At 46.6% G+C, this 24,647-nt stretch overlaps 1 protein-coding gene across 1 annotated transcript in view; it reads left to right on the top strand.

Moving 5' to 3' along the window:
* HELLS (helicase, lymphoid specific) overlaps positions 1 to 24,647 on the top strand; it is a 270,907-nt gene that overhangs the window by 6,255 nt on the left and 240,005 nt on the right. Inside the window, exons 2-4 of the mRNA XM_063961560.1 lie at positions 13,908 to 14,014; positions 20,156 to 20,278; positions 23,022 to 23,081. Of these exons, the coding sequence (XP_063817630.1) occupies positions 13,908 to 14,014; positions 20,156 to 20,278; positions 23,022 to 23,081 (290 nt within the window). The remainder of the gene's footprint in view (positions 1 to 13,907; positions 14,015 to 20,155; positions 20,279 to 23,021; positions 23,082 to 24,647) is intronic.

The raw sequence follows: 24,647 nt of genomic DNA, 5'->3' as shown, positions 1-24,647 counted from the left end.
GAGCCACGCCGCCGGCCCCCTCACAGATGCTGAAGCAAGAAGAGGTCCAGAATCGGCGGCTGAAGACTCCTGCAGTCTTCTTAAGGTAGCGCACAGCACTGCAGCTGTGCGCCATTTTCCTCTCAGCACACTTCACACGGCAGTCACTGAGGGTGCAGGGCGCTGGGGGGGGGCGCCCTGGGAGGCAAATGAAAACCTTTAAAAAGGCTAAAAATACCTCACATATAGCCCCAGAGGCTATATGGAGATATTTACCCCTGCCTAAATGTACTAAATAGCGGGAGACGAGCCCGCCGAAAAAGGGGCGGGGCCTATCTCCTCAGCACACGGCGCCATTTTCTGTCACAGCTCCGCTGGTCAGGAAGGCTCCCAGGTCTCTCCCCTGCACTGCACTACAGAAACAGGGTATAACAGAGAGGGGGGGCAAAATAAATGGCAATATATTAATATAAAAGCAGCTATAAGGGAGCACTTAATCATAAGGCTATCCCTGTCATATATAGCGCTTTTTGGTGTGTGCTGGCAGACTCTCCCTCTGTCTCCCCAAAGGGCTAGTGGGTCCTGTCTTCGTATAGAGCATTCCCTGTGTGTCTGCTGTGTGTCGGTACGTGTGTGTTGACATGTATGAGGACGTTATTGGTGTGGAGGCGGAGCAATTGCCAAATATGAGGATGTCACCTCCTAGGGGGTCGACACCAGAATGGATGCCTTTATTTGTGGAATTACGGGATAGCGTCAACTCGCTTAAGCAGTCGTTTGCCGACATGAGGTGGCCGGACACTCAATTAGTGCCTGTCCAGGCGCCTCAAATACCGTCAGGGGCTGTAAAACGCCCCTTGCCTCAGTCGGTCGACACAGACCCAGACACAGGCACTGATTCCGGTGGTGAAGGTGACGAATTAACCGTATTTTCCAGTAGGGCCACACGTTATATGATTTTGGCAATAAAGGAGATGTTGCTTTTAGCTGATACTACAGGTACCACTAAACAGGGTATTATGTGGGGTGTGAAAAAACTACCAGTAGTTTTTACCGAATCAGAAGAATTAAATGACGTGTGTGATGAAGCGTGGGGTGCCCCGATAAAAAAACTGCTAATTTCAAAGAAGTTATTGGCTTTATACCCTTTCCCGCCTGAGGTTAGGGAGCGCTGGGAAACACCTCCTAGGGTGGACAAAGCGCTAACACGCTTATCAAAACAAGTGGCGTTACCCTCTCCTGAGACGGCCGCACTTAAAGATCCATCAGATAGGAGGATGGAAAATATCCAAAAAGGTATATACACACATGCAGGTGTTATACTACGACCAGATATTGCGACTGCCTGGATGTGCAGTGCTGGGGTAGTTTGGTCAGAGTCCCTGATCGAAAATATTGATACCCTGGACAGGGACAATATTTTACTGTCGTTAGAACAAATAAAGGATGCATTTCTTTATATGCGTGATGCACAGAGAGATATCTGCACACTGGCATCACGGGTAAGTGCTATGTCCATTTCGGCCAGAAGAGCTTTATGGACACGACAGTGGACAGGCGATGCGTAGAGTAGTTATTTGGGGTCGGTCTATCGGATTTGGTGGCCACGGCTACGGCCGGGAAATCCACCTTTCTACCTCAAGTCACTCCCCAACAGAAAAAGGCACCGACCTTTCAACCGCAGCCCTTTCGTTCCTTTAAAAATAAGAGAGCAAAGGGCTATTCATATCTGCCACGAGGCAGAGGACGAGGGAAGAGACAGCAACAGGCAGCTCCTTCCCAGGAACAGAAGCCCTCCCCGGCTTCTACAAAAGCCTCAGCATGACGCTGGGGCTTCGCAAGCGGACTCGGGGGCGGTAGGCGGTCGTCTCAAGAATTACAGCGCGCAGTGGGCTCACTCGCAGGTAAATCCCTGGATCCTGCAGATAATATCTCAGGGGTACAGGTTGAAATTAGAGACAGAGCCACCTCGCCGTTTCCTGAAGTCTGCTTTACCAACGTCCCCCTCAGAAAGGGAGACGGTTTTGGAAGCCATTCACAAGCTGTATTCTCAGCAGGTGATAGTCAAGGTACCTCTTCTACAACAAGGGAAGGGGTATTATTCCACTCTTTTTGTGGTACCGAAGCCGGATGGCTCGGTAAGGCCTATTCTAAATCTGAAGTCCTTGAACCTGTACATAAAGAAGTTCAAGTTCAAGATGGAGTCACTCAGAGCAGTGATAGCGAACCTGGAAGAAGGGGACTTTATGGTATCCTTGGACATCAAGGATGCGTATCTCCACGTTCCAATTACCCCTCACACCAGGGGTACCTCAGGTTCGTTGTACAAAACTGTCACTATCAGTTTCAGACGCTGCCGTTTGGTTTGTCCACGGCATCTCGGGTCTTTACAAAGGTAATGGCCGAGATAATATTTCTTCTTCGAAGAAAAGGCGTATTAATTATCCCATACTTGGACGATCTCCTAATAAGGCCAAGGTCCAGAGAACAGCTAGAGATGGGTTTAGCACTATCTCAAGAGGTGCTAAAGCAGCACGGATGGATTCTGAATATTCCAAAATCCCAATTATTGCCGACAACTCGTCTGCTGTTCCTGGGGATGATTCTGGACACAGTTCAGAAAAAGGTTTTTCTTCCCGAAGAAAAAGCCAAGGAGTTATCTGACCTGGTCAGGAACCTCCTAAAAACCAGGAAAGGTGTCTGTACATCAATGCACAAGAGTCCTGGGAAAAAATGGTAGCTTCTTACGAAGCAATCCCTTTCGGCAGATTCCATGCAAAGGGATCTGTTGGACAAATGGTCAGGGTCGCATCTTCAGATGCACCTGCGGATAACCCTGTCGCCGAGGACAAGGGTATCCCTTCTGTGGTGGTTGCAGGAGGCTCATCTATTGGAGGGCCGCAGATTCGGCATGCAGGATTGGATCCTGGTGACCACGGATGCCAGCCTGAGAGGCTGGGGAGCAGTCACACAGGGAAGAAATTTCCAGGGAGTGTGGTCGAGCCTGAAAACGTCTCTTCACATAAGCATTCTGGAACTAAGAGCAATCTACAATGCTCTAAGCCAGGCGAAACCTCTGCTTCAAGGAAGACCGGTGTTGATCCAGTCGGACAACATCACGGCAGTCGCCCATGTAAACAGACAGGGCGGCACAAGAAGCAGGAGGGCAATGGCAGAAGCTGCCAGGATCTTTCGCTGGGCGGAGAATCACGTGATAGCACTGTCAGCAGTATTCATCCCGGGCGTGGACAACTGGGAAGCAGACTTCCTCAGCAGACACGACCTTCACCCGGGAGAGTGGGGACTTCATCCAGAAGTTTTCCACATGCTATTCAACCGTTGGGTAAAACCAATGGTGGACATGATGGCGTCTCGCCTCAACAAGACACTGGACAGGTATTGCGCCAGGTCAAGAGATCCGCAGGCAATAGCTGTGGACGCGCTGGTAACACATTGGGTGTACCAGTCGGTATAGGTGTTTCCTCCTCTGCCTCTCATACCAAAGGTTTTGAGGATTATACGGCAAAGAGGAGTAAGACTAGTGGCTCCGGATTGGCCAAGAAGGACTTGGTACCCGGAACTTCAAGAGATGGTCACGGACGATCCGTGGCCTCTACTTCTGAGAAGGGACCTGCTTCAGCAGGGTCCTTGTCTTTTTCAAGACTTACCGCGGCTGCGTTTGACGGCATGGCGTTTGAATGCCAGATCCTAAAAGGAAAAGGCATTCCAGAAGAAGTCATTCCTACCTTGATAAAGGCAAGGAAGGAAGTCACCGCGAAGCATTATCGCCGTATTTGGCGAAAATATGTTGCGTGGTGCGAGCAGCGGAGTGCTCCGATGGAGGAATTTCAACTGGGTCGTTTTCCTACATTTCCTGCAATCGGGATTGTCTATGGGTCTCAAATTGGGATCTATTAAGGTTCAAATTTCGGCCCTATCAATATTCTTCCAAAAAGAATTGGCCTCAGTCCCTGAGGTCCAGATTTTTATCAAAGGAGTACTGCATATACAGCCTCCTGTGGTGCCTAAGGTGGCACCGTGGGATCTAAATGTAGTTTTAGATTTCCTCAAATCCAATTGGTTTGAACCACTAAAGAATGTGGATTTGAAATATTTCACATGGAAAGTGACTATGTTACTGGCCCTGGCTTCGGCCGGGAGAGTATCTGAACTGGCGGCTTTGTCTTATAAAAGCCCTTATTTAATTTTCCATTCGACATAGGACAGAGCTGCGGACGCGTCCGCATTTTCTCCCTAAGGTGGTATCAGCGTTTCACCTGAACCAGCCTATTGTAGTGCCTGCGGCTACAGACGACTTGAAGGACTCCAAGTTGTTGGACGTTGTCAGAGCCTTAAAAATATACATTTAAAGGACGGCTGGAGTCAGAAAATCTGACTCGCTGTTTATACTGTATGCACCCAACAAGTTGGGTGCACCTGCTTCTAAGCAGTCAATTGCTCGTTGGATTTGTAACAAAATTCAACTTGTACATTCTGTGGCAGGCCTGCCACAGCCTAAATCTGTTAAGGCCCATTCCGCAAGGAAGGTGGGCTCATCTTGGGCGGCTGCCCGAGGGGTCTCGGCATTACAACTCTGCCGAGCAGCTACGTGGTCAGGGGAGAACACGTTTGTAAATTTTTACAAATTTGATACCCTGGCAAAGGAGGACCTGGAGTTCTCTCATTCGGTGCTGCAGAGTCATCCGCACTCTCCCGCCCGTTTGGGAGCTTTGGTATAATCCCCATGGTCCTTTCAGGAACCCCAGCATCCACTTAGGACGATAGAGAAAATAAGAATTTACTTACCGATAATTCTATTTCTCGGAGTCCGTAGTGGATGCTGGGCGCCCATCCCAAGTGCGGATTATCTGCAATACTTGTACATAGTTATTGTTAACTAATTCGGGTTATTGTTTAGGAAGCCATCTTTCAGAGGCTCCTCTGTTATCATACTGTTAACTGGGTTTAGATCACAAGTTGTACGGTGTGATTGGTGTGGCTGGTATGAGTCTTACCCGGGATTCAAAATCCTCCCTTATTGTGTACGCTCGTCCGGGCACAGTACCTAACTGGAGTCTGGAGGAGGGTCATAGGGGGAGGAGCCAGTACACACCACCTGACCTGTAAAAGCTTTACTTTTGTGCCCTGTCTCCTGCGGAGCCGCTATTCCCCATGGTCCTTTCAGGAACCCCAGCATCCACTACGGACTCCGAGAAATAGAATTATCGGTAAGTAAATTCTTATTTTACAATGCTCTAAGCTTAGCAAGACCTCTGCTTCAAGGTCAGCCGGTGTTGATCCAGTCGGACAACATCACGGCAGTCACCCACGTCAACAGACAGGGTGGCACAAGAAGCAGGAGGGCAATGGCAGAAGCTGCAAGGATTCTTCGCTGGGCGGAAAATCATGTGATAGCACTGTCGGCAGTATTCATTCCGGGAGTGGACAACTGGGAAGCAGACTTCCTCAGCACGACCTCCACCCGGGAGAGTGGGGACTTCACCCAGAATTCTTCCACATGATTATAAACCGTTGGGAAAAACTCGACAGGTATTGCGCCAGGTCCAGGGACCCTCAGGCAATAGCTGTAGACGCTCTGGTAACACCGTGGGTGTACCAGTCAGGGTATGTGTTCCCTCCTCTGCCTCTCATACCCAAGGTACTGAGATTGATAAGATGGAGAGGAGTAAGCACTATATTCGTGGCTCCGGATTGGCCAAGAAGGACTTGGTAACCGGAACTTCAAGAGATGCTCACGGAGGATCCGTGGCCTCTACCTCTAAGAAGGGACCTGCTCCAGCAAGGACCCTGTGTTCCAAGACTTACCGCGGCTGCGTTTGACGGCATGGCGGTTGAACGCCGGATCCTGAAGGAAAAAAGGCATTCCGGATGAAGTCATCCCTATCCTGATCAAAGCCAGGAAGGATGTAACCGCAAAAACATTATCACCGCAATTGGCGAAAATATGTTGCGTGGTGCGAGGCCAGTAAGGCCCGACGGAGGAAATTCAACTGGGTCGATTCCTACATTTCCTGCAAACAGGAGTGTCTATGGGCCTGAAATTAGGGTCCATTAAGGTTCAAATTTCGGCCCTGTCAATTTTCTTCCAAAAAGAACTAGCTTCAGTCCCTGAAGTTCAGACGTTTGTAAAAGGGGTACTGCATATACAGCCTCCTTTTGTGCCTCCATCTCAATGTAGTTTTGGGTTCCAAAAGTCACATTGGTTTGAACCACTTAAATCTGTGGAGTTAAAATATCTCACATGGAAAGTGGTCATGCTGTTGGCCCTGGCCTGGGCCAGGCGCGTGTCAGAATTGGCGGCTTTATCCTAAAAAAGCCCTTATCTGATTTTCCATTCGGACAGGGCGGAATTGAGGACTCGTCCTAAGTTTCTCCCTAAGGTGGTTTCAGCGTTTCACCTGAACCAACCTATTTGTGGTGCCTGCGGCTACTAGGGACTTGGAGGACTCCAAGTTGCTAGACGTTGTCAGGGCCCTGAAAATATGTTTCCAGGACGGCTGGAGTCAGGAAATCTGACTCGCTGTTTATCCTGTATGCACCCAACAAGCTGGGTGCTCCTGCTTCTAAGCAGACTATTGCTCGTTGGATTTGTAGTACAATTCAGCTTGCACATTCTGTGGCAGGCCTGCCACAGCCAAAAATCTGTAAATGCCCACTCCACAAGGAAGGTGGGCTCATCTTGGGCGGCTGCCCGAGGGGTCTCGGCTTTACAACTTTGCCGAGCAGCTACTTGGTCAGGAGCAAATACGTTTGTAAAATTCTACAAAATTGATATCCTGGCTGAGGAGGACCTGGAGTTCTCTCATTTGGTGCTGCAGAGTCATCCGCGCACTCCCGCCCGTTTGGGAGCTTTGGTATAATCCCCATGGTCCTTACGGAGTCCCCAGCATCCACTTAGGACGTTAGAGAAAATAAGAATTTACTTACCGATAATTCTATTTCTCATAGTCCGTAGTGGATGCTGGGCGCCCATCCCAAGTGCGGATTGTCTGCAATACTGGTACATAGTTATTGTTACCAAAAAAATCGGTTTATTGCTGTAGTGAGCCATCTTTTCTAGAGGCTCCTCTGTTATCATGCTGTTAACTGGGTTCAGATCACAAGTTGTACGGTGTGGCTGGTATGAGTCTTACCCGGGATTCAAAATCCTTCCTTATTGTGTACGCTCGTCCGGGCACAGTATCCTAACTGAGGCTTGGAGGAGGGTCATAGGGGGAGGAGCCAGTGCACACCAGATAGTCCTAAAGCTTTCTTTAGATGTGCCCAGTCTCCTGCGGAGCCGCTATTCCCCATGGTCCTTATGGAGTCCCCAGCATCCACTACGGACTATGAGAAATAGAATTATCGGTAAGTAAATTCTTATTTTAGCGCACTTTCTCCGACAGGACTTAAGGCACTTTACAGACATCAAAAACAATGCACATAATACAGAAGATTTAAGTCATACAGCAATAGACAAGCCACACAGAAATAAAAAGAAAACCTTGAGCACAGATTGGTGTAGGCATTATGGGTAACAACTTTCGAGGGTTGTGTATTCCACCCTACTTGTCAAAAGTTTTAGAAACCTTAAACCTGTTTATACTCCTGGTTAGAGCGCCCAAACTATGGAGTTCTCGCACATTTCTGCTAGTCACTTCAGGTAGCCAAAATGACCTGTTTTCAGACGAAAACACATAGGGGTCGATTCAGTTGATTTAACCTGCCGCTACAACTGAGGGGTTCAAAACTGAGCAATTCAACTGTTGCTCTGTTTAGACGCCGGTAATTGTGGGGTTGACATTTCTTCTCTCAGCCGCCTGAGGTGTGAAATGAAATGTGCGCAAAACCGGCACTTTGGGCGTCCGAATGGGAGTTTGGACTGCCAAAGCTGGACTTTAGATGGGTTCAGCCGTTTAACGCGGCTAAACCTGTTTGAGTGCAATATGCATATGTGCCCAAACAACAATTGAATAGTGACAGTCCCATTTAGATGGGAAAATTAGATGCCCAAAACAATGAATTCCACCATCGGGTCTGTGATCTGTTCACAGACCTCAGTGTTTTCGCAATCTTGAAAACAGGGCACTTATCCTGTTAGGCCCTTAGCAGGCTCGGGGGAAAAAAATCCCCTTTCTCTGACGTCCTAGTGGATGCTGGGAACTCCATAAGGACCATGGGGAATAGACGGGCTCCGCAGGAGACTGGGCACTCTAAAAGAAAGATTAGGTACTATCTGGTGTGCACTGGCTCCTCCCTCTATGCCCTTCCTCCAGACCTCAGTTAGAATCTGTGCCCGGCCAGAGCTGGGTGCTCCTAGTGGGCTCTCCTGAGCTTGCTAGAAAAGAAAGTATTTGTTAGGTTTTTTATTTTCAGTGAGATCTGCTGGCAACAGACTCACTGCTTGTGCTTCTTAGGCTACTGGACACCATTAGCTCCAGAGGGTTCGAACACAGGGCCTGACCTCGATCGTCCGTTCCCGGAGCCGCGCCGCCGTCCCCCTTGCAGAGCCAGAAGACAGAAGAGAAGCGATGAAATCGGTGACAGAAGACTCCTGTCTTCATTAAGGTAGCGCACAGCACTGCAGCTGTGCGCCATTGCTCCCACAGCACACCACACACACCGGTCACTGTAGGGTGCCGGGCGCTGGGGGGGGGGGGGGGCGGGCGCCCTGGGCAGCAATAAAATACCTTTTGGCATAAAATACACATAATACAGTCTAACTGTATATGTGTAAAAAACCCCGCCATTAAGTTACAGAAAACGCGGGACAGAAGCCCGCCGCTGAGGGGGCGGGGCCTTCTTCCTCAGCACACCAGCGCCATTTTCCCTTTACAGCTCCGTTGGAAGCAGCTCCTCAGGCTCTCCCCTGCAGTATCCTGATACAAGAAGGGTAAAAAAGAGAGGGGGGGGGGCACATAAATTTAGGCGCAAATAAGATATTTAAGCAGCTATTGGGTAAATCACTTTTTATAGTGTGAATCCCTGTGTTATATAGCGCTGTGGTGTGTGCTGGCATACTCTCTCTCTGTCTCCCCAAAGGACTTTGTGGGGGTCCTGGCCCCAGTCTGAGCATTCCCTGTGTGGGTGCGGTGTGTCGGTACGGCTGTGTCGACATGTTTGATGAGGAGGGTTACGTGGAGGCGGAGCAGGGGCAGATAAATGTGGTGTCTCCCCCGACGGGGCCGACACCTGATTGGATGGATATGTGGAAGGTCTTAACCGACAGTGTCAACTCCTTACATAAAAGGTTCGATGACGCTGCAGCCTTGGGCCACCGGGGTCTCGGCCCGCGCCTGCCCAGGCGACTCAGAAGCCGTCGGGGGCTCATAAACGCCCGCTAGCTCAGATGGTAGACACAGATGTCGACACGGAGTCTGACTCCAGTGTAGATGAGGATGAGACAAATGTACAGTCTACAAAGGCCATCCGATGCATAATTACTGCAATGAAAGATGTATTGCACATTTCTGACATTAACCCGGTTACCACCAAGACGGGTATTATGTTTGGGGAGAAAAAGCAGCCAGTGACTTTTCCCCCATCTGCTGAATTAAATGAATTGTGTGAAGAAGCGTGGAGTTCCCCTGATAAGAAACTAGTGATTTCTAAGAGGTTACTGATGGCGTACCCTTTCCCGCCAACGGATAGGTTACGTTGGGAAACATCCCCTAGGGTGGACAAGGCGCTCACACGCTTATCTAAAAGGGTGGCACTGCCGTCTTAGGATACGGCCGCCCTAAAGGAGCCTGCGGATAGAAAGCAGGAAGCTATCCTGAAGTCTGTGTATACACACTCTGGTACTCTACTGAGACCTGCTATTGCTTCAGCCTGGATGTGTAGTGCTGCAGCAGCATGGACTGATACCCTGTCAGACAACATTGATTCCCTCGACAGGGATACTGCTTTGATAACCCTCGAACATATAAAAGACGTCGTCTTATATATGCGGGATGCCTAGAGGGACATTTGCCTGCTGGCATCTAGAATTAATGCAATGTCCATTTCTGCCAGGAGAGTATTATGGACTCGGCAGTGGACAGGTGATGCTGATTCTAAAAAACACATGGAGGTTTTGCCTTATAAGGTTGAGGAATTGTTTGGGGACGGTCTCTCGGACCTCGTATCCACAGCAACAGCTGGGAAGTCGACTTTTTTGCCTCAGGTTCCCTCACAGCCTAAGAAAGCACCGTATTATCAAGTGCAGTCCTTTCGGCCTCAAAGGCAAGCGGGTCAGAGGAGCATCCTTTCTGGCCAGAGGCAAGGGTAGAGGAAAGAAGCTGCACCAGGCAGCCAGTTCCCAGGAACAAAAATCCTCCCCTGCTTCCACTAAGTCCACCGCATGACGTTGGGGCTCCACAGGCGGAGCCAGGTGCGGTGGGGGCGCGTCTCCGAAACTTCAGCAACTAGTGGGTTCGCTCACAAGTGGATCTATGGGCTTTACAAATTGTATCTCAGGGATACAAGCTGGAGTTCGAGGCGACTCCCCCTCGCCGTTACCTCAAATCAGCCTTGCCAGCTGCTCCCAGGGAAAGGGAGGTAGTACTGGCGGCAATTCACAAGCTGTACCTCCAGCAGGTGATAATAAAGGTCCCCCTCCTTCAACAGGGAAGGGGTTACTATTCCACAATGTTTGTGGTACCGAAACCGGATGGTTCGGTGAGACCCATTCTGAATTTAAAGTCCTTGAACACTTATATGAAGAAATTCAAGTTCAAAATGGAATCGCTCAGAGCGGTCATTGCAAGCCTGGAAGAGGGGGATTTTATGGTGTCGCTGGACATCAAATATGCTTACTTGCATGTCCCCATTTACCCACCTCACCAGGAGTACCTCAGATTTGTGGTACAGGACTGTCATTACTAATTCCAGACGTTGCCGTTTGGCCTGTCCACGGCACCGAGAATATTTACCAAGGTAATGGCCGAAATGATGATACTCCTTCGGAAGAAGGGAGTTATTATTATCCCGTACTTGGACGATCTCCTCATAAAGGCGAGGTCCAGAGAGCAGTTGTTGGTCAGCGTAGCACTCTCTCAGGAAGTGTTGCAACAGCACGGCTGGATTCTGAATATCCCAAAGTCGCAGCTGATTCCTGCGACGCGTCTGCTTTTCCTGGGCATGATTCTAGACACAGAACAGAAAAAGGTGTTTCTCCCGGTGGAGAAGGCCCAGGAATTGTCATCTCTGGTCAGGGACCTCCTGAAACCAAAACAGGTGTCGGTGCATCACTGCACGCGAGTCCTGGGAAAGATGGTGGCTTCTTACGAAGCAATTCCCTTCGGCAGGTTCCATGCAAGGATCTTTCAGTGGGATCTGTTGGACAAATGGTCCGGATCGCATCCTCAGATGCATCGGTTGATCACCCTGTCCCCAAGGGCCAGGGTGTCTCTGCTGTGGTGGCTGCAGAGTGCTCATCTACTCGAGGGCCGCAGGTTCGGCATACAGGACTGGGTCCTGGTGACCACGGATGCAAGCCTCCGAGGATGGGGGGGCAGTCACTCAGGGAAGAAACTTCCAAGGACAGTGGTCAAGTCTGGAGACTTCACTACACATAAATATTCTGGAACTAAGGGCCATTTACAACGCCCTGAGGCAAGCAGAGCCCCTGCTTCAAGACCAACCAGTACTGATTCAGTCAGGCAACATCACGGCGGTCGCCCATGTAAACCGCCACGGCGGCACAAGAAGCAGGATGGCAATGGCAGAAGCCACAAGGATTCTTCGATGGGCGGAGAATCACGTGCTAGCACTGTCAGCAGTGTTCATTCCGGGAGTGGACAACTGGGAAGCAGACTTGCTCAGCAGGCACGACCTCCACCCGGGAGAGTGGGGACTTCATCAAGAAGTCTTCACACAGATTATAAATCGCTGGGAACTGCCACAGGTGGACATGATGGCGTCCCGCCTCAACAAAAAGCTAAAAAGATATTGCGCCAGGTCAAGGGACCCTCAGGTGATAGCTGTGGACGCACTAATGACACCGTGGGTGTACCAGTCGGTTTGTGTTCCCTCCTCTTCCTCTCATACCCAAGGTACTGAGGATAGTAAGAAAGAGAGGAGTAAGAACTATACTCATCGTTCCGGATTGGCCAAGAAGAACTTGGTACCCAGAACTACAAGAAATTATCTCGGAGGACCCATGGCCTCTGCCTCTCAGACAGGACCTGTTACAGCAGGGGCCCTGTCTGTTCCAAGACTTACCGCTGCTGCGTTTGACGGCATGGCGGTTGAACGCCGGATCCTAGCGGCAAAGGGCATTCCGGATGAAGTTATTCCTACGCTGATAAAGGCTAGGAAAGACGTGACCGCAAAACATTATCACCGTATATGGCGAAAATATGTTGCTTGGTGTGAGGCCAGGAAGGCCCCTAAGGAGGAATTCCAGCTGGGTCGATTCCTGCACTTCCTACAGTCAGGAGTGACTATGGGCCTAAAATTGGGATCCATTAAAGTCCAGATTTCGGCCCTGTCTATTTTCTTTCAAAAAGAACTGGCTTCACTGCCTGAAGTTCAGACGTTTGTTAAGGGAGTGCTGCATATTCAGCCCCCTTTTGTGCCTCCAGTGGCACCTTGGGATCTTAACGTTGTGGTGGATTTCCTGAAATCACACTGGTTTAAGCCACTTAAGACCGTGGAGCTGAAGTATCTCACATGGAAGGTGGTCATGCTGTTGGCCTTGGCTTCAGCTAGGCGTGTGTCAGAATTGGTGGCTTTGTCATGTGAAAGCCCATATCTGATCTTCCATATGGACAGGGCAGAATTGAGGACTCGTCCCCAATTTCTCCCAAAGGTGGTATCAGCGTTTCATTTGAACCAACCTATTGTGGTGCCTTACGGCTGCTCGGGACTTGGAGGCTTCCAAGTTGCTGGACGTAGTCCGGGCTTTGAAAATTTATGTTTCCAGGACGGCTGGAGTCAGGAAAACTGACTCGCTATTTATCCTGCATGCACCCAACAAGCTGGGTGCTCCTGCTTCAAAGCAAACTATTGCTCGCTGGATCTGTTGCACGATTCAGCTGGCACATTCTGCGGCTGGACTGCCGCATCCTAAATCAGTAAAAGCCCATTCCACAAGGAAGGTGGGCTCTTCTTGGGCGGCTGCCCGAGGGGTCTCGGCTTTACAGCTTTGCCGAGCTGCTACTTGGTCGGGTTCAAACACATTTGCTAAATTCTACAGGTTTGATACCCTGGCTGAGGAGTACCTTGAGTTTGCTCATTCGGTGCTGCAGAGTCATCCGCACTCTCCCGCCCGTTTGGGAGCTTTGGTATAATCCCCATGGTCCTTACGGAGTACCCAGCATCCACTAGGACGTCAGAGAAAATAAGAATTTACTCACCGGTAATTCTATTTCTCGTAGTCCGTAGTGGATGCTGGGCGCCCGTCCCAAGTGCGGACTCTCTGCAATACATGTATATAGTTACTGCTTCACTAAAGGGTTATTGTTATGAGCCATCCGTACAAGGAGGCTCAGTTGTTGTTCATACTGTTAACTGGGTATGGTTATCACAAGTTGTACAGTGTGGCTGGTATGGGTCTTACCCTGGATTCCAAATCCTTTCCTTGTTGTGTCAGCTCTTCCGGGCACAGTTTCCCTAACTGAGGTCTGGAGGAGGGGAATAGAGGGAGGAGCCAGTGCACACCAGATAGTACCTAATCTTTCTTTTAGAGTGCCCAGTCTCCTGCGGAGCCCGTCTATTCCCCATGGTCCTTACGGAGTTCCCAGCATCCACTACGAACTACGAGAAATAGAATTACCGGTGAGTAAATTCTTATTTTAAGTGCCAGCATCGGGCTTCCTTCGGGGCTAATTGGGTAGCCTGTAGGATCAGTTAGCCTACAGTAATTCTCCCCTAAAGATAGTAATTTTTACTGTCAGCCCCCTACCCCATCTTTTATGGTGTTTAAACGGCATTTGTGTTTACAGTGTCAGAAGCAGAGATGGGTACTGAAATGATAACTCCAGCTATGATAAAAGAGGAAGAGAAACTTGAGAAAGCTGCTGAGGCAGAGGAACGGAAGATGATGGAAAAGGTGCTGCTTGTATTTCTGTCTAAATCCTTTTTATTGATTGTACTTAAACTTATTTTAAGGAATTATGAATTTCATGTTCTAATGATATTGAAAAAAAAAATTACTTTCTCAGAGCTGGTTTCCTCCAACTTGAAACAAAATCCTGTTTTTATAATTTCAATTGTCACATTAAATCCATATTGCAAGAGATAATTGTTGTGGGTTTTTTTTCTGACTATTGGAATTTATAACTGGAATTATAAATATATCTAAAAGCTCTATTTGGGTAGTTTTCCATGGCAAAACTAGCATGTGTAGTAGCTTGGCATCTAGCAGAGCAAAGGACAAATGAACTTTACTTTGAATTAGAGGAGCAGCATTCCCATAAGGTGTGTACACACAGTGAGATTTTTTTTCTAACTATTTTGACTATATAGTCAAAATTGTAAGGAAAGTTGGTGCTGATCGCAAGGTGAAAGTCGCCTTGCGATCCCGATGCAATGCGCGATTGGTATCGCAAGCCTAGATAGACTGTGCAGGCAAATCCGTTTTGACTATCTCGTAGAAAAGATAGTCATAGTTGACACTTAGCCAAAATCGGACAAAGCCAGTATCGCAAGCAGTCATTATATGCTTGCGATACCGACCTAGTCCCTATCGCACAGTGAGAATCAGGGTTAGCCCAAATCTCTCCGTGTGTATGCACCTTAAGAGTTATTAATCAGTCCAAAACACAACACATATTTGTACTTTAGTAAAAGTTACAGGCATGTACAAGTCAGTAAATGTTATCTGAAGTTTGAAAACCCTGCTAAATGCCTTCATTTTATACACACCTTGAATTGGCCCTTGTGCAAATATTTTTTTACGTCCTAGAGGATGCTGGGTCCACATTAGTACCATGGGGTATAGACGGGTACACTAGGAGCCACTGGCACTTTGAGTTTGAGTGTGTGCTGGGTCCTCCCTCTATACCCCTCCTACCAGACTCTGTTTAGAAAATGTGCCCGGAGGAGCCGGTCACAGCTAGGGGAGCTGTTCAGAGTTTCTCTAGTAAAAGTTTTTTTTTAGAGTTTTATTATTTTACAGGGAAGCTGCTGGCAACAGCCTCCCTGCTTCGTGGGACTTAGGGGGGCGTAGTGTCCTACCCTGTGGGGTGAGGGCCACTATTTCTGCTGACAGGACACTGAGCTCCTGAGGGGATAGATTAGCCGCACCAAGCGACCGCTCCCCCCTAGCAAGCGGGGAGCCGGTGTGAAGGTTGCGGCAATAGGGTAAGGAGTGTGGTACTAACAGCGCTCCGGGGCTCAGCGGTACATAGGCCCTGAGCCAGCGCCTATACCCTAAACTGGTCGGCAAGCCTGTCGGGGTCCCCGGATCGCTGCCAGCAGAAATCCTCAGGCCAGTATAATACAATGAAGAGCGGGAAGCAGTGCCATGTTCAGGGGGCGGAGCTTCTCAGCGGACCCAGCAGCGTTGAGCGCCATTTTCTTGCCTGCAGTTCCCGTGTAACAGATGCTGACAGAGAGCCGTCCCTCAAAGCAACTCCAGCTATCCTGTGGGGGGGAGGCTGTGTAAAGTCTGTGTAGTCTATTAAGGTACGCAGGCAGCGCTGGTAGTGCTGGTAGTTTCATTAGTTCTACCTTAAAAAGCACTGTGTGTGGGTTGGCTCCAACCTCTGTGTCTCTGTGGCATACTTGGGGGGGGAGGGGACTGTCTGACATTTTCCTGTGTGTGGGAGTTTACTATCTCGCATAGCCATGTATAGGGACTGTGTGTCCTATGCTGCAGAAGATGTTTCCTCTCAGGAGTGATCCATTCCATGTACACAGGATTGTAATGCTTTGTCTCAGATCCCTATTGTTAAACCTGAGTGGTTAACTACTGTCAAAGTAATGATCTCTCAGATCTCTACTAGGGTAGCTAATACTGAAACTCGGGTGTTGAAGAAGTCTATGGCAGTTTGGTCAGGCTCTGTCCCCATTCCTGCAAAATCCCCTAGCATGTTCCCACAGAAACGTGCGCTTGCCCAAATTATGCAAGATTACACGGATACCGATTCTGATACTACAGGCGGTGAGGGGGGCAGCATCCCTTGTTAATGGGTTGCAGCTCATGATTGAGGCCATTAGAGATATGTTAAATTTAACTTTATATTTGAAAAATTCTGGGGAAACCCAGAGAAATTCCATATCCCTAAAAGAGTTCTGGTTGCTTTTCCCTTCCCTGAGGAAGATAGAAAAAAAAAATGGGAAAACCCACCAATTGTTGACGCATCTGTCTCCAAACTGTCTAAAAAGGTGGTTTTACCTGTCCCTGGTTCCACCGCGTTGAAAGAACCAGCTGATCGTAAGATTGACATTACGCTCAAATCCATATACACTGCTTCAGGACTGGCCTTAAGGCCCACTATTGCCTGTGCATGGATTTCTAAAGCCATAGTAAAGTGGTCAGGCATTAGAGGATTTGGATAGAAGGGACATTGAATTGTTTTTTATGTAACATACAGGATTCTGCGGGGTACATGGTGGAAACCATGAAAGACATGGGTACGCTGATTGCACGGATATCCTCCATGTCTGTATCGGCTCGCAGGGTACTCTGGCTACGCCAATGGTCTGCAGACGCGGAATCCAGGAGAAGTGTGGAGAACCTACCCTACACAGGTCAGTCTCTATTTGGGGAAGCATTGGATGCGTGGATTTCCATGGCAACCGCGGGTAAGCCACCTTTCCTTCCCTCTGCTCCTTCTACGTCACCTCTGACGCAGTCCTTTCGGACCGCTAAGACAAAAGCCCAAGCCTTCTACCACTTTCTTTTAGAGGTTGTCGGGCAAAATCCAGAAAGCCTGCATCTGCAGGCTCCCAGGACCAGAGACCTGCTTCTGGTCCCTCAAAAATCCTCAGCATGACGGTGGACCTCAAAGCCTGGAGGATGGCTGGTGGGTGCGAGACTCTGACGTTTCAAGCACGTCTGGGTGTCGTCCGGCCTGGATCCAGGATATTGTGTATCCTACAGGAATCCATCCTAAAGTTGGAAAAGTCAAGGTCATTGTCCCAGTTCCACCCCATATGTAAAACAAGGGTTATTATTCAAACCTTTTCGTGGTACTGAAACCGAATGGTTCGGTCAGGCCAATTTTGAGCTTGAAATCGTTGAACCCTTATCTGAGGGTGTTCAAGTTCAAAATGGAGTCTCTCAGAGTAGTGATTTCATGTCTGGAGGAGGGAGTTTCTGGTATCCCTGGATATCATGGATGTGTACCTCCATATTCCGATTTGGCTGCCTCACCAGGCTTATTTTAGATTTGCACTGTTAGACAGTCACTATCAATTCCAGGCACTACCATTCAGCCTCTCCACAGCACCACTGGTGTTCACCAAGGTGATGGCAGAGATGATGGTTCCCCTCCACAGACGGGGTGAACATAATCCCATATCTGGACGATCTGCTGATAAAGGCATCGTCCAGGGAGAGGTTGTTGCAGTCCATTGTTCTCACGACTCATCTGCTCAAGGAACACTGTTGTATCCTGAATCTTCCAACACATTTGGAGCTGACCAGGAGGTTGTCTTTTCTTGGAGTGATCCTTGACACGGAAGTGCAGAGGGTGTTTCTTCCGGAATAGAAAGCGTTGGTGATACAAACAATGGTCCGTGATGTCCTGAAGCCAGCCCGGGTTTCGGTTCATCAGTGCATTCGCCTTCTGGGGATGATGGTGGCCTCTTACGAGGCTCTAAAGTACGGAAGGTTTCACATAAACCGACAGGACGGAACGAAGAGCAGAGCTGCAATGTCAGAGGTAGCAAGAATCATCCTCTGGGCAGAATAACATGTGTCGGCGCTGTTTGCAATCTTCATTCTGGGAGTAGACAATTGGGAAGCGGACTTCCTCAGCAGATATGATCTCCATCCAGGAGAGTGAGGACTCCATCCGGAGGTGTTACACATCTTTGGGGTGTACCTACACATCTTTGGGGTGTACCTCAAATAGACATGACCTCTGGTCTCAACAAGAAGCTTAAGCGGTATTGTTCCAGGTCGAGGGACCCGCAAGCCGTGGCGGTGGACGCCCTAGTGACTCCGTGGGTGTTCCAGTCGGTGTACGTGTTTCCTCCACTTCCACTCATTCCAAGAGTTCTAAAACTCATAAGGAGAACAGGAGTTCAGGCAATTCTCATTGCTCCGGACTGGCCAAGGAGGGCTTGGTACACGGATCTTCTGGATCTACTGCTAAAAGAGCCGAGGCCTCTTCCTCTTCGGGAGGACCTGCTGCAGCAGGGTCCGTTAGCTTAACAAGACATACAGCGGCTACGTTTTATGCCATGGAAGTTGAACGTCCGATATTAGCTCGGAAGGGCATTCCGAGCACGGTTATTCCTACCCTGATGCAGGCTAGGAAATGAGTAACGTCTAAACATTACCATCGTATTTGGAAACAATATGTATCTTGGTGTGAGTCCAAGAAATTTTCCTACGGTGGAGTTTCAACTGGGACTGTTTCTCCTCTTCCTGCAAGCAGGTGTGGATATGGGCCTGAGGTTGGTATCCGTAAAGGTCCAGAATTCGGCCCTATCCATTTTCTACCAGAAACAGTTGGCTTCCCTCCCGGAGGTTCAGACCTTTTTGAAAGGGGTTCTGCACATCCAGCCTCCCTTTGTGCCGCCTACGGCACCATGGGATCTTAACGTGGTGCTGCAGTTTCTCCAATTGGATTGGTTCGAGCCTCTACAGGAGGTTGAGATCAAGTTTCTCACATGGAATGCTGTCACTTTGTTTGCCTTCGCTTCTGCTAGACATGTGTCGGAGCTGGGGTCTTTGTAAGAGCCCCTACTTGATCTTCCATGAAGATGGAGCTGAGCTCCAGACACGTCAGCAGTTCCTTCCGAAGGTTGTGTCGGCATTTCATATCAACCAACCTATTGTGGTGCCAGTTGCTACTGACTCCTCAATTTAATCAAAGTCCTTGGATGTTGTAAAGGCTCTGAAAATCTATGTGAAGAGGACTACTCGTCACAGAAAATCGGACTCTGTCCTGTATGATCCCAGGGAACTTGGGTGTCCTGCTTCTAAGCAGATGATCTCTCGCTGGATCAGGTTCACTATCCAGCATATGTATTCTACAGCAGGATTGCCATTTCCTACGTCTTTTAAGGCCCACTCTACTCGTAAGGTGGGTTCTTCCTGCGCGGCTGCCCGGGGTGTCTCGCCTTTACAGCTTGGCCAAGCGGCTACTCTGTATGGGTCGACAAGTTCGATACCTTGGTCGCTGAGGACCTGAAGTTTGGTCAATCAGTTCTGCAGGAGCCTCCACGCTCTCCCTCCTGTTCTGGGAGATTTGGTACATCCCCCCCGCCACCCCCCATGGTACTAATACGAACCCCAGCATCCTCTAGGACATAAGAGAAAATAGGATATTAATTCCCTACCGGTAATCCTTTTCTTGTAGTCCGTAGAGGATGCTGGGCGCCCGCCCAGCGCTTCGTGACCCTGCAGTGGTTACTTTGTTCAGTACTGCTTAGTTCTTGGTTTTAGTACTGTTTTGTTATTTGGTTTAGTAATATTATTCAGCCGTTGCTGAAGTTTCAAGCTAGTTAGCTTGGTTTGCCTTGTATGTGTGAATCTTGCCACTATCTGTGTAAATTCCTTCTCTCCTCGGACACAAGTTCTAGAGTCTGGTAGGAGGGTCATAGAGGGAGGAGCTAGCACACTCTCAAACCCTTAAAGTGCCAGTGGCTTCTAGTGAACCAGTCTATACCCCATGGTACTAATGTGGACCCGAGCATCCTTGACCGACTACGAGAAAAAGATTTACCGGTAGGTAATGAAAATCCTCTGAAGGTTTCAATGGAGTATGTATTTGGATCCCCCCTCCCCAACAAATATTGAGGGGCGATTCAGTTACCACTGTTGTGATAAGTGGGTTAAGTGCCTGGAGCTCTTCAATGCTCCTATGGTAAATGCATCTAACCTGGCACTTAACCAGGAGATGTGCTACATCCATGTGGTGCTGATTCAGTTGCCCAGGGGGAGGGGAGGGGAGGGGGTGGGGGGCTTGCCTATAACCTTACATTTCTGGTCATTGTTTAATAAAATAAATAATGCATTTAACTAGTGTCCAACCTTAACAAGCTAGTGATTTCTGATCATCCTTCCACCTAGGCTCGGATGTCATGGGAAAGAGATTCCAATGAAATGCGGTTTAAAAGACTTCAGCACTTACTTGAGAAAAGCAATATTTATTCCAAGTTCCTCTTAACTAAAATGGAACAGCAACGACTTGAGGTATTTTACTTTTAGACCTGTCAGTAACACGAAGGCAAAAAAAAAAAAAAAAAAAAAAAAAAAAATATATATATATATATATATATATATATATATATATATATATATATATATATATATATATAAATAAAATATGGAGTAAAAAGGTTCTCATGGGAGCCAATCAGCCTTTAGATTAATAATATTTAACAATATTTAAAAGGTTTTTATTTATACACAAATAAAAGGTACTTGTAACCTAAAAATTCGACATTGATACAATTGTCTAAAAATTCAGTAAAACGATTTCACAATCTTATACATAGACATTTTTAGTTGATATGAGGAATTTATAGTCAGGTAATCACAATCAGAACTTGAAAAGGACGTGTATCCAACCAGATGCTTGTGGTGGTGACTTTTTTGACCCAATACTGCGAAACCCAACGCGTTTCGTCCGTTAGGACTTCATCAGGGGTTTACAATCCGTTTTTGTGAAAAAATAATTTACCACTGGTTAGGACGGGATTAAATTCTTAATGCTACATCCAATCACATGTTCTTTTCAAATGATGTGGTGTCTAAATTGGCTTAATCAAAACAAAAATTTACAATTAAGTTGAAGTCAGATGTTGTGATTTTCCCTAATTTCCTCAAGGAGAGTGGAACCTTATAATCCACCTCTGCTCCAATAAGTATCTCCAAAAAATGGGGTTCTTTTAGAGATCTCCAATCTTGAACCGCACTATTCCTTTTTCACAGGAACCGGCACAACTTCACAGGAACACAGCTGTGTTCCTGTGAAGTTGTGCCGGTTCCTGTGAAAAAGGAATAGTGCGGTTCAAGATTGGAGATCTCTAAAAGAACCCCATTTTTTGGAGATACTTATTGGAGCAGAGGTGGATTATAAGGTTCCACTCTCCTTGAGGAAATTAGGGAAAATCACAACATCTGACTTCAACTTAATTGTAAATTTTTGTTTTGATGAAGCCAATTTAGACACCACATCATTTGAAAAGAACATGTGATTGGATGTAGCATTAAGAATTTAATCCCGTCCTAACCAGTGGTAAATTATTTTTTCACAAAAACGGATTGTAAACCCCTGATGAAGTCCTAACGGACGAAACGCGTAGGGTTTCGCAGTATTGGGTCAAAAAAGTCACCACCACAAGCATCTGGTTGGATACACGTCCTTTTCAAGTTCTGATTGTGATTACCTGACTATAAATTCCTCATATCAATTAAAAATGTCTATGTATAAGATTGTGAAATCGTTTTACTGAATTTTTAGACAATTGTATCAATGTCGAATTTTTAGGTTACAAGTACCTTTTATTTGTGTATAAATAAAAACCTTTTAAATATTGTTAAATATTATTAATCTAAAGGCTGATTGGCTCCCATGAGAACCTTTTTACTCCATATCTATCTTTGATACCTTATCTGACAGAGGGTATTTGTTATTGGTTTGAGAACTAGTGGTAAAGCGCAGGAAAGGGTTACCTCTTGTTTTGAATATATATATATATATATATATATATATATATATATATATATATATATATATATATATATATATATATATATATATATATATATACATATACATATACATATACATATACATATACATATACATATACATATACATATATACATATACATATACATATACATATACATATATACATATACATATATACATATACATATATACACACACACACACACACATACGTACGTTGAGTATCCCTTATCCAAAATGCTTGGGACCAGAGGTTTTTTGGATATCGGATTTTTCCGTATTTTGGAATAATTGCATACCATAATGAGATATCATAGTGATGGGACCTAAATCTAAGCACAGAATGCATTTATGTTACATATACACCTTATACACACAGCCTGAAGGTCATTTTAGCCAATATTTTTTATAACTTTGTGCATTAAACAAAGTGTCTACATTCACACAATTCATTTATGTTTCATATACACCTTATATACACAGCCTGAAGGTAATTTAATACAATATTATTAATAACTTTGTGTATTAAACAAAGTTTTTGTACATTGAGCCATCAAAAAACAAAGGTTTCACTATCTCCCTCTCACTCAAAAAAGTCCGTATTTTGGAATATTCCGTATTTCGGAATATTTGGATATGGGATACTCAACCTGTGTGTATGTGTGTATGTATGTATATATGTATATATATATATATATATATATATATATATATATATATATGTGTGTATATATGTGTATATATATATATATATATATATATATCTATCAATTTTAATTTATTTAGTGATGTCTGGTGCATGCTTAGTCAAAAACGATAGGGTATCGTTTTCAGTTGGTACAAACCTTGTGTGATATTCATATATTAATTTTTTTTTTGCTAAACTTGCATTGAATAACGTTTTTGTTTAGTGCAAGTTGATGGTATGATTATTAGTAGCAGTAATAAAACTAAAGCTATATAATTGGAAATATATAGCTACTTTTTATTCTCAGAGGTGCGTTTAGCATGGTTTTTTTTTTGTGTGCAAATTTTTTTTTTTTTTTTTTTTACTGGATGAAAGGAAGCTGCTATACATATTGCTAGTATGTCATTGTGCAATGATCTTCAGTTTATCTTCGGGTGATAAGAGTACATAAAATATTGCATAGATGTTGGTGTGCTTCCCAACTTCTTACTACTTCGATATTTTTCTTTTGTCGTTGCCTTACATTTCTAATTGTTTTTGTGACTTAGGAAATTAAAAGGAAAGAGAAACTTGAAAAGAAGAATCAGAAATTGGATGAGACTGTGAAGGTACTATGAAACTATTGACTATTTTCGTTCATGTTTCTGTACAGAATAAAAATGGTAAACAAGTAACTGGTCTTATTCCTCTAACGTCCTAGGGGATACCGGGATGGATTAGTACTATGGGGTATAGATCGGGTCCATTGGAGCCTGGCACTTTAAGAAATGTTCAGCGTGTGCTGGCTCCTCTCTATGCACCTCCAGCAGACTTGATTTAGAAAATGTGCCCACGGAGCCAGGTGCATTCTCTGGAGCTCCAGAGTTTTCTTCAGAAATGTATTAGTTTATTTTCAGGCAGCACTGGCTGGCACCATTCTGCCTGCGTCGTGGAACCTAGGGGGGGACAGAACAAACCTCCTATAGGGTTAATGGTTCGTATCCCTCTGACAGGATATTAGCTCCTGAGGCGCTGTTTCACATGCCCCCTGGGTGTGTGCACATGCCAGCAGCATGCCATCACATCTAAGAGATGCAGAAAAAGATGCGGTGAGTACGAACACCGGGGGGGCGGTTAGCGGCTCCCCGGTGACAGTGGCGGCATAAGGGCGTGGTGGTCACCAGGCTGCGGTGCCTGTTGCAAACACCCATACTGGTGCTGAAGTAAAGGTCTTTAAACTCCAATTTACATTGTATAGGTTTACAATAAAGCCAGTATAATCATATAGGGACACTGTGCCATTGAGGGGGTGGGGCTTCCCGCTTAGAGGGACCAGCGGCTCAAATGTGCCATTTCTAGCTGCTGCAGAATTCCAGGCTGCATGCAAGCGCTGCTCCTCCACAGACCCTGCTGAATCACCAATTGTACTGCTACCAGGGGGTTTTATAGAAAGGGTAGAAGCATATTAGGTGGCTCTACCACATTCTGCCTTACAAAGGCTCTGAATTATAGCCAGCAGAGCACTGCTTTGACTGAGGTATTGTGTGCTGGTCTCATTCCTCTGTGTCGCTCCATTCAGGTGTCTAATGTGTTATTTCACTGTCCTGTGTTTTTCGTTGGACTGTTATTTCACTAAACTGAGTGTATTTCTGCTGAATCAGAATGTCTGGCAAAAAGGCTGTGTCCCTCATGCAACACAGTTTTCCCCTTCACCGTGGGGGATCTCTCCTTTGTACAGTGTTCTCTACATTCACAGGGTAGTGTTCAGGAGCCAGAGTGGTTAGAATCATTCAAAGGAATGATTACTAATATTAATACAGAGTTGGCTACTGCCAGACAAGAAAGACAGATCCTTAAGAAATCCAAGGATTTTTTTTAATGAGGGCTGCTGACAACATGCAGGCTCCTCAGCCTCCCCTGATGGTCTCTCATAAATGTACACTTCCACATGTACTCCAGTCTGACTGATAATTACATGCCAGATTTGGGTGAAGGTGAGGTAGATATGGATGGGGACAATACTGTCTCAAGGTGTAGAGGCCCTAATTTATTCTCTTAGAGAAGTCTTCAACTTACCGGATAAGGAGACAGAACCTGAGGAAGAATTGTTTCTCTAACGTCCTTGAGGATGCTGGGACTCCGTAAGGAACATGGGGAATAGACGGGCTCCGCAGGAGATACGGCACTTTAAGAAA

This window comes from Pseudophryne corroboree, chromosome 3 (assembly GCF_028390025.1).
Source record: "Pseudophryne corroboree isolate aPseCor3 chromosome 3, aPseCor3.hap2, whole genome shotgun sequence".
NCBI classification, from domain to species: Eukaryota; Metazoa; Chordata; class Amphibia; order Anura; family Myobatrachidae; genus Pseudophryne; species Pseudophryne corroboree.
Note: the sequence above shows the minus strand (reverse complement) of the source record. Positions and strands in the feature narration are given on the sequence as shown.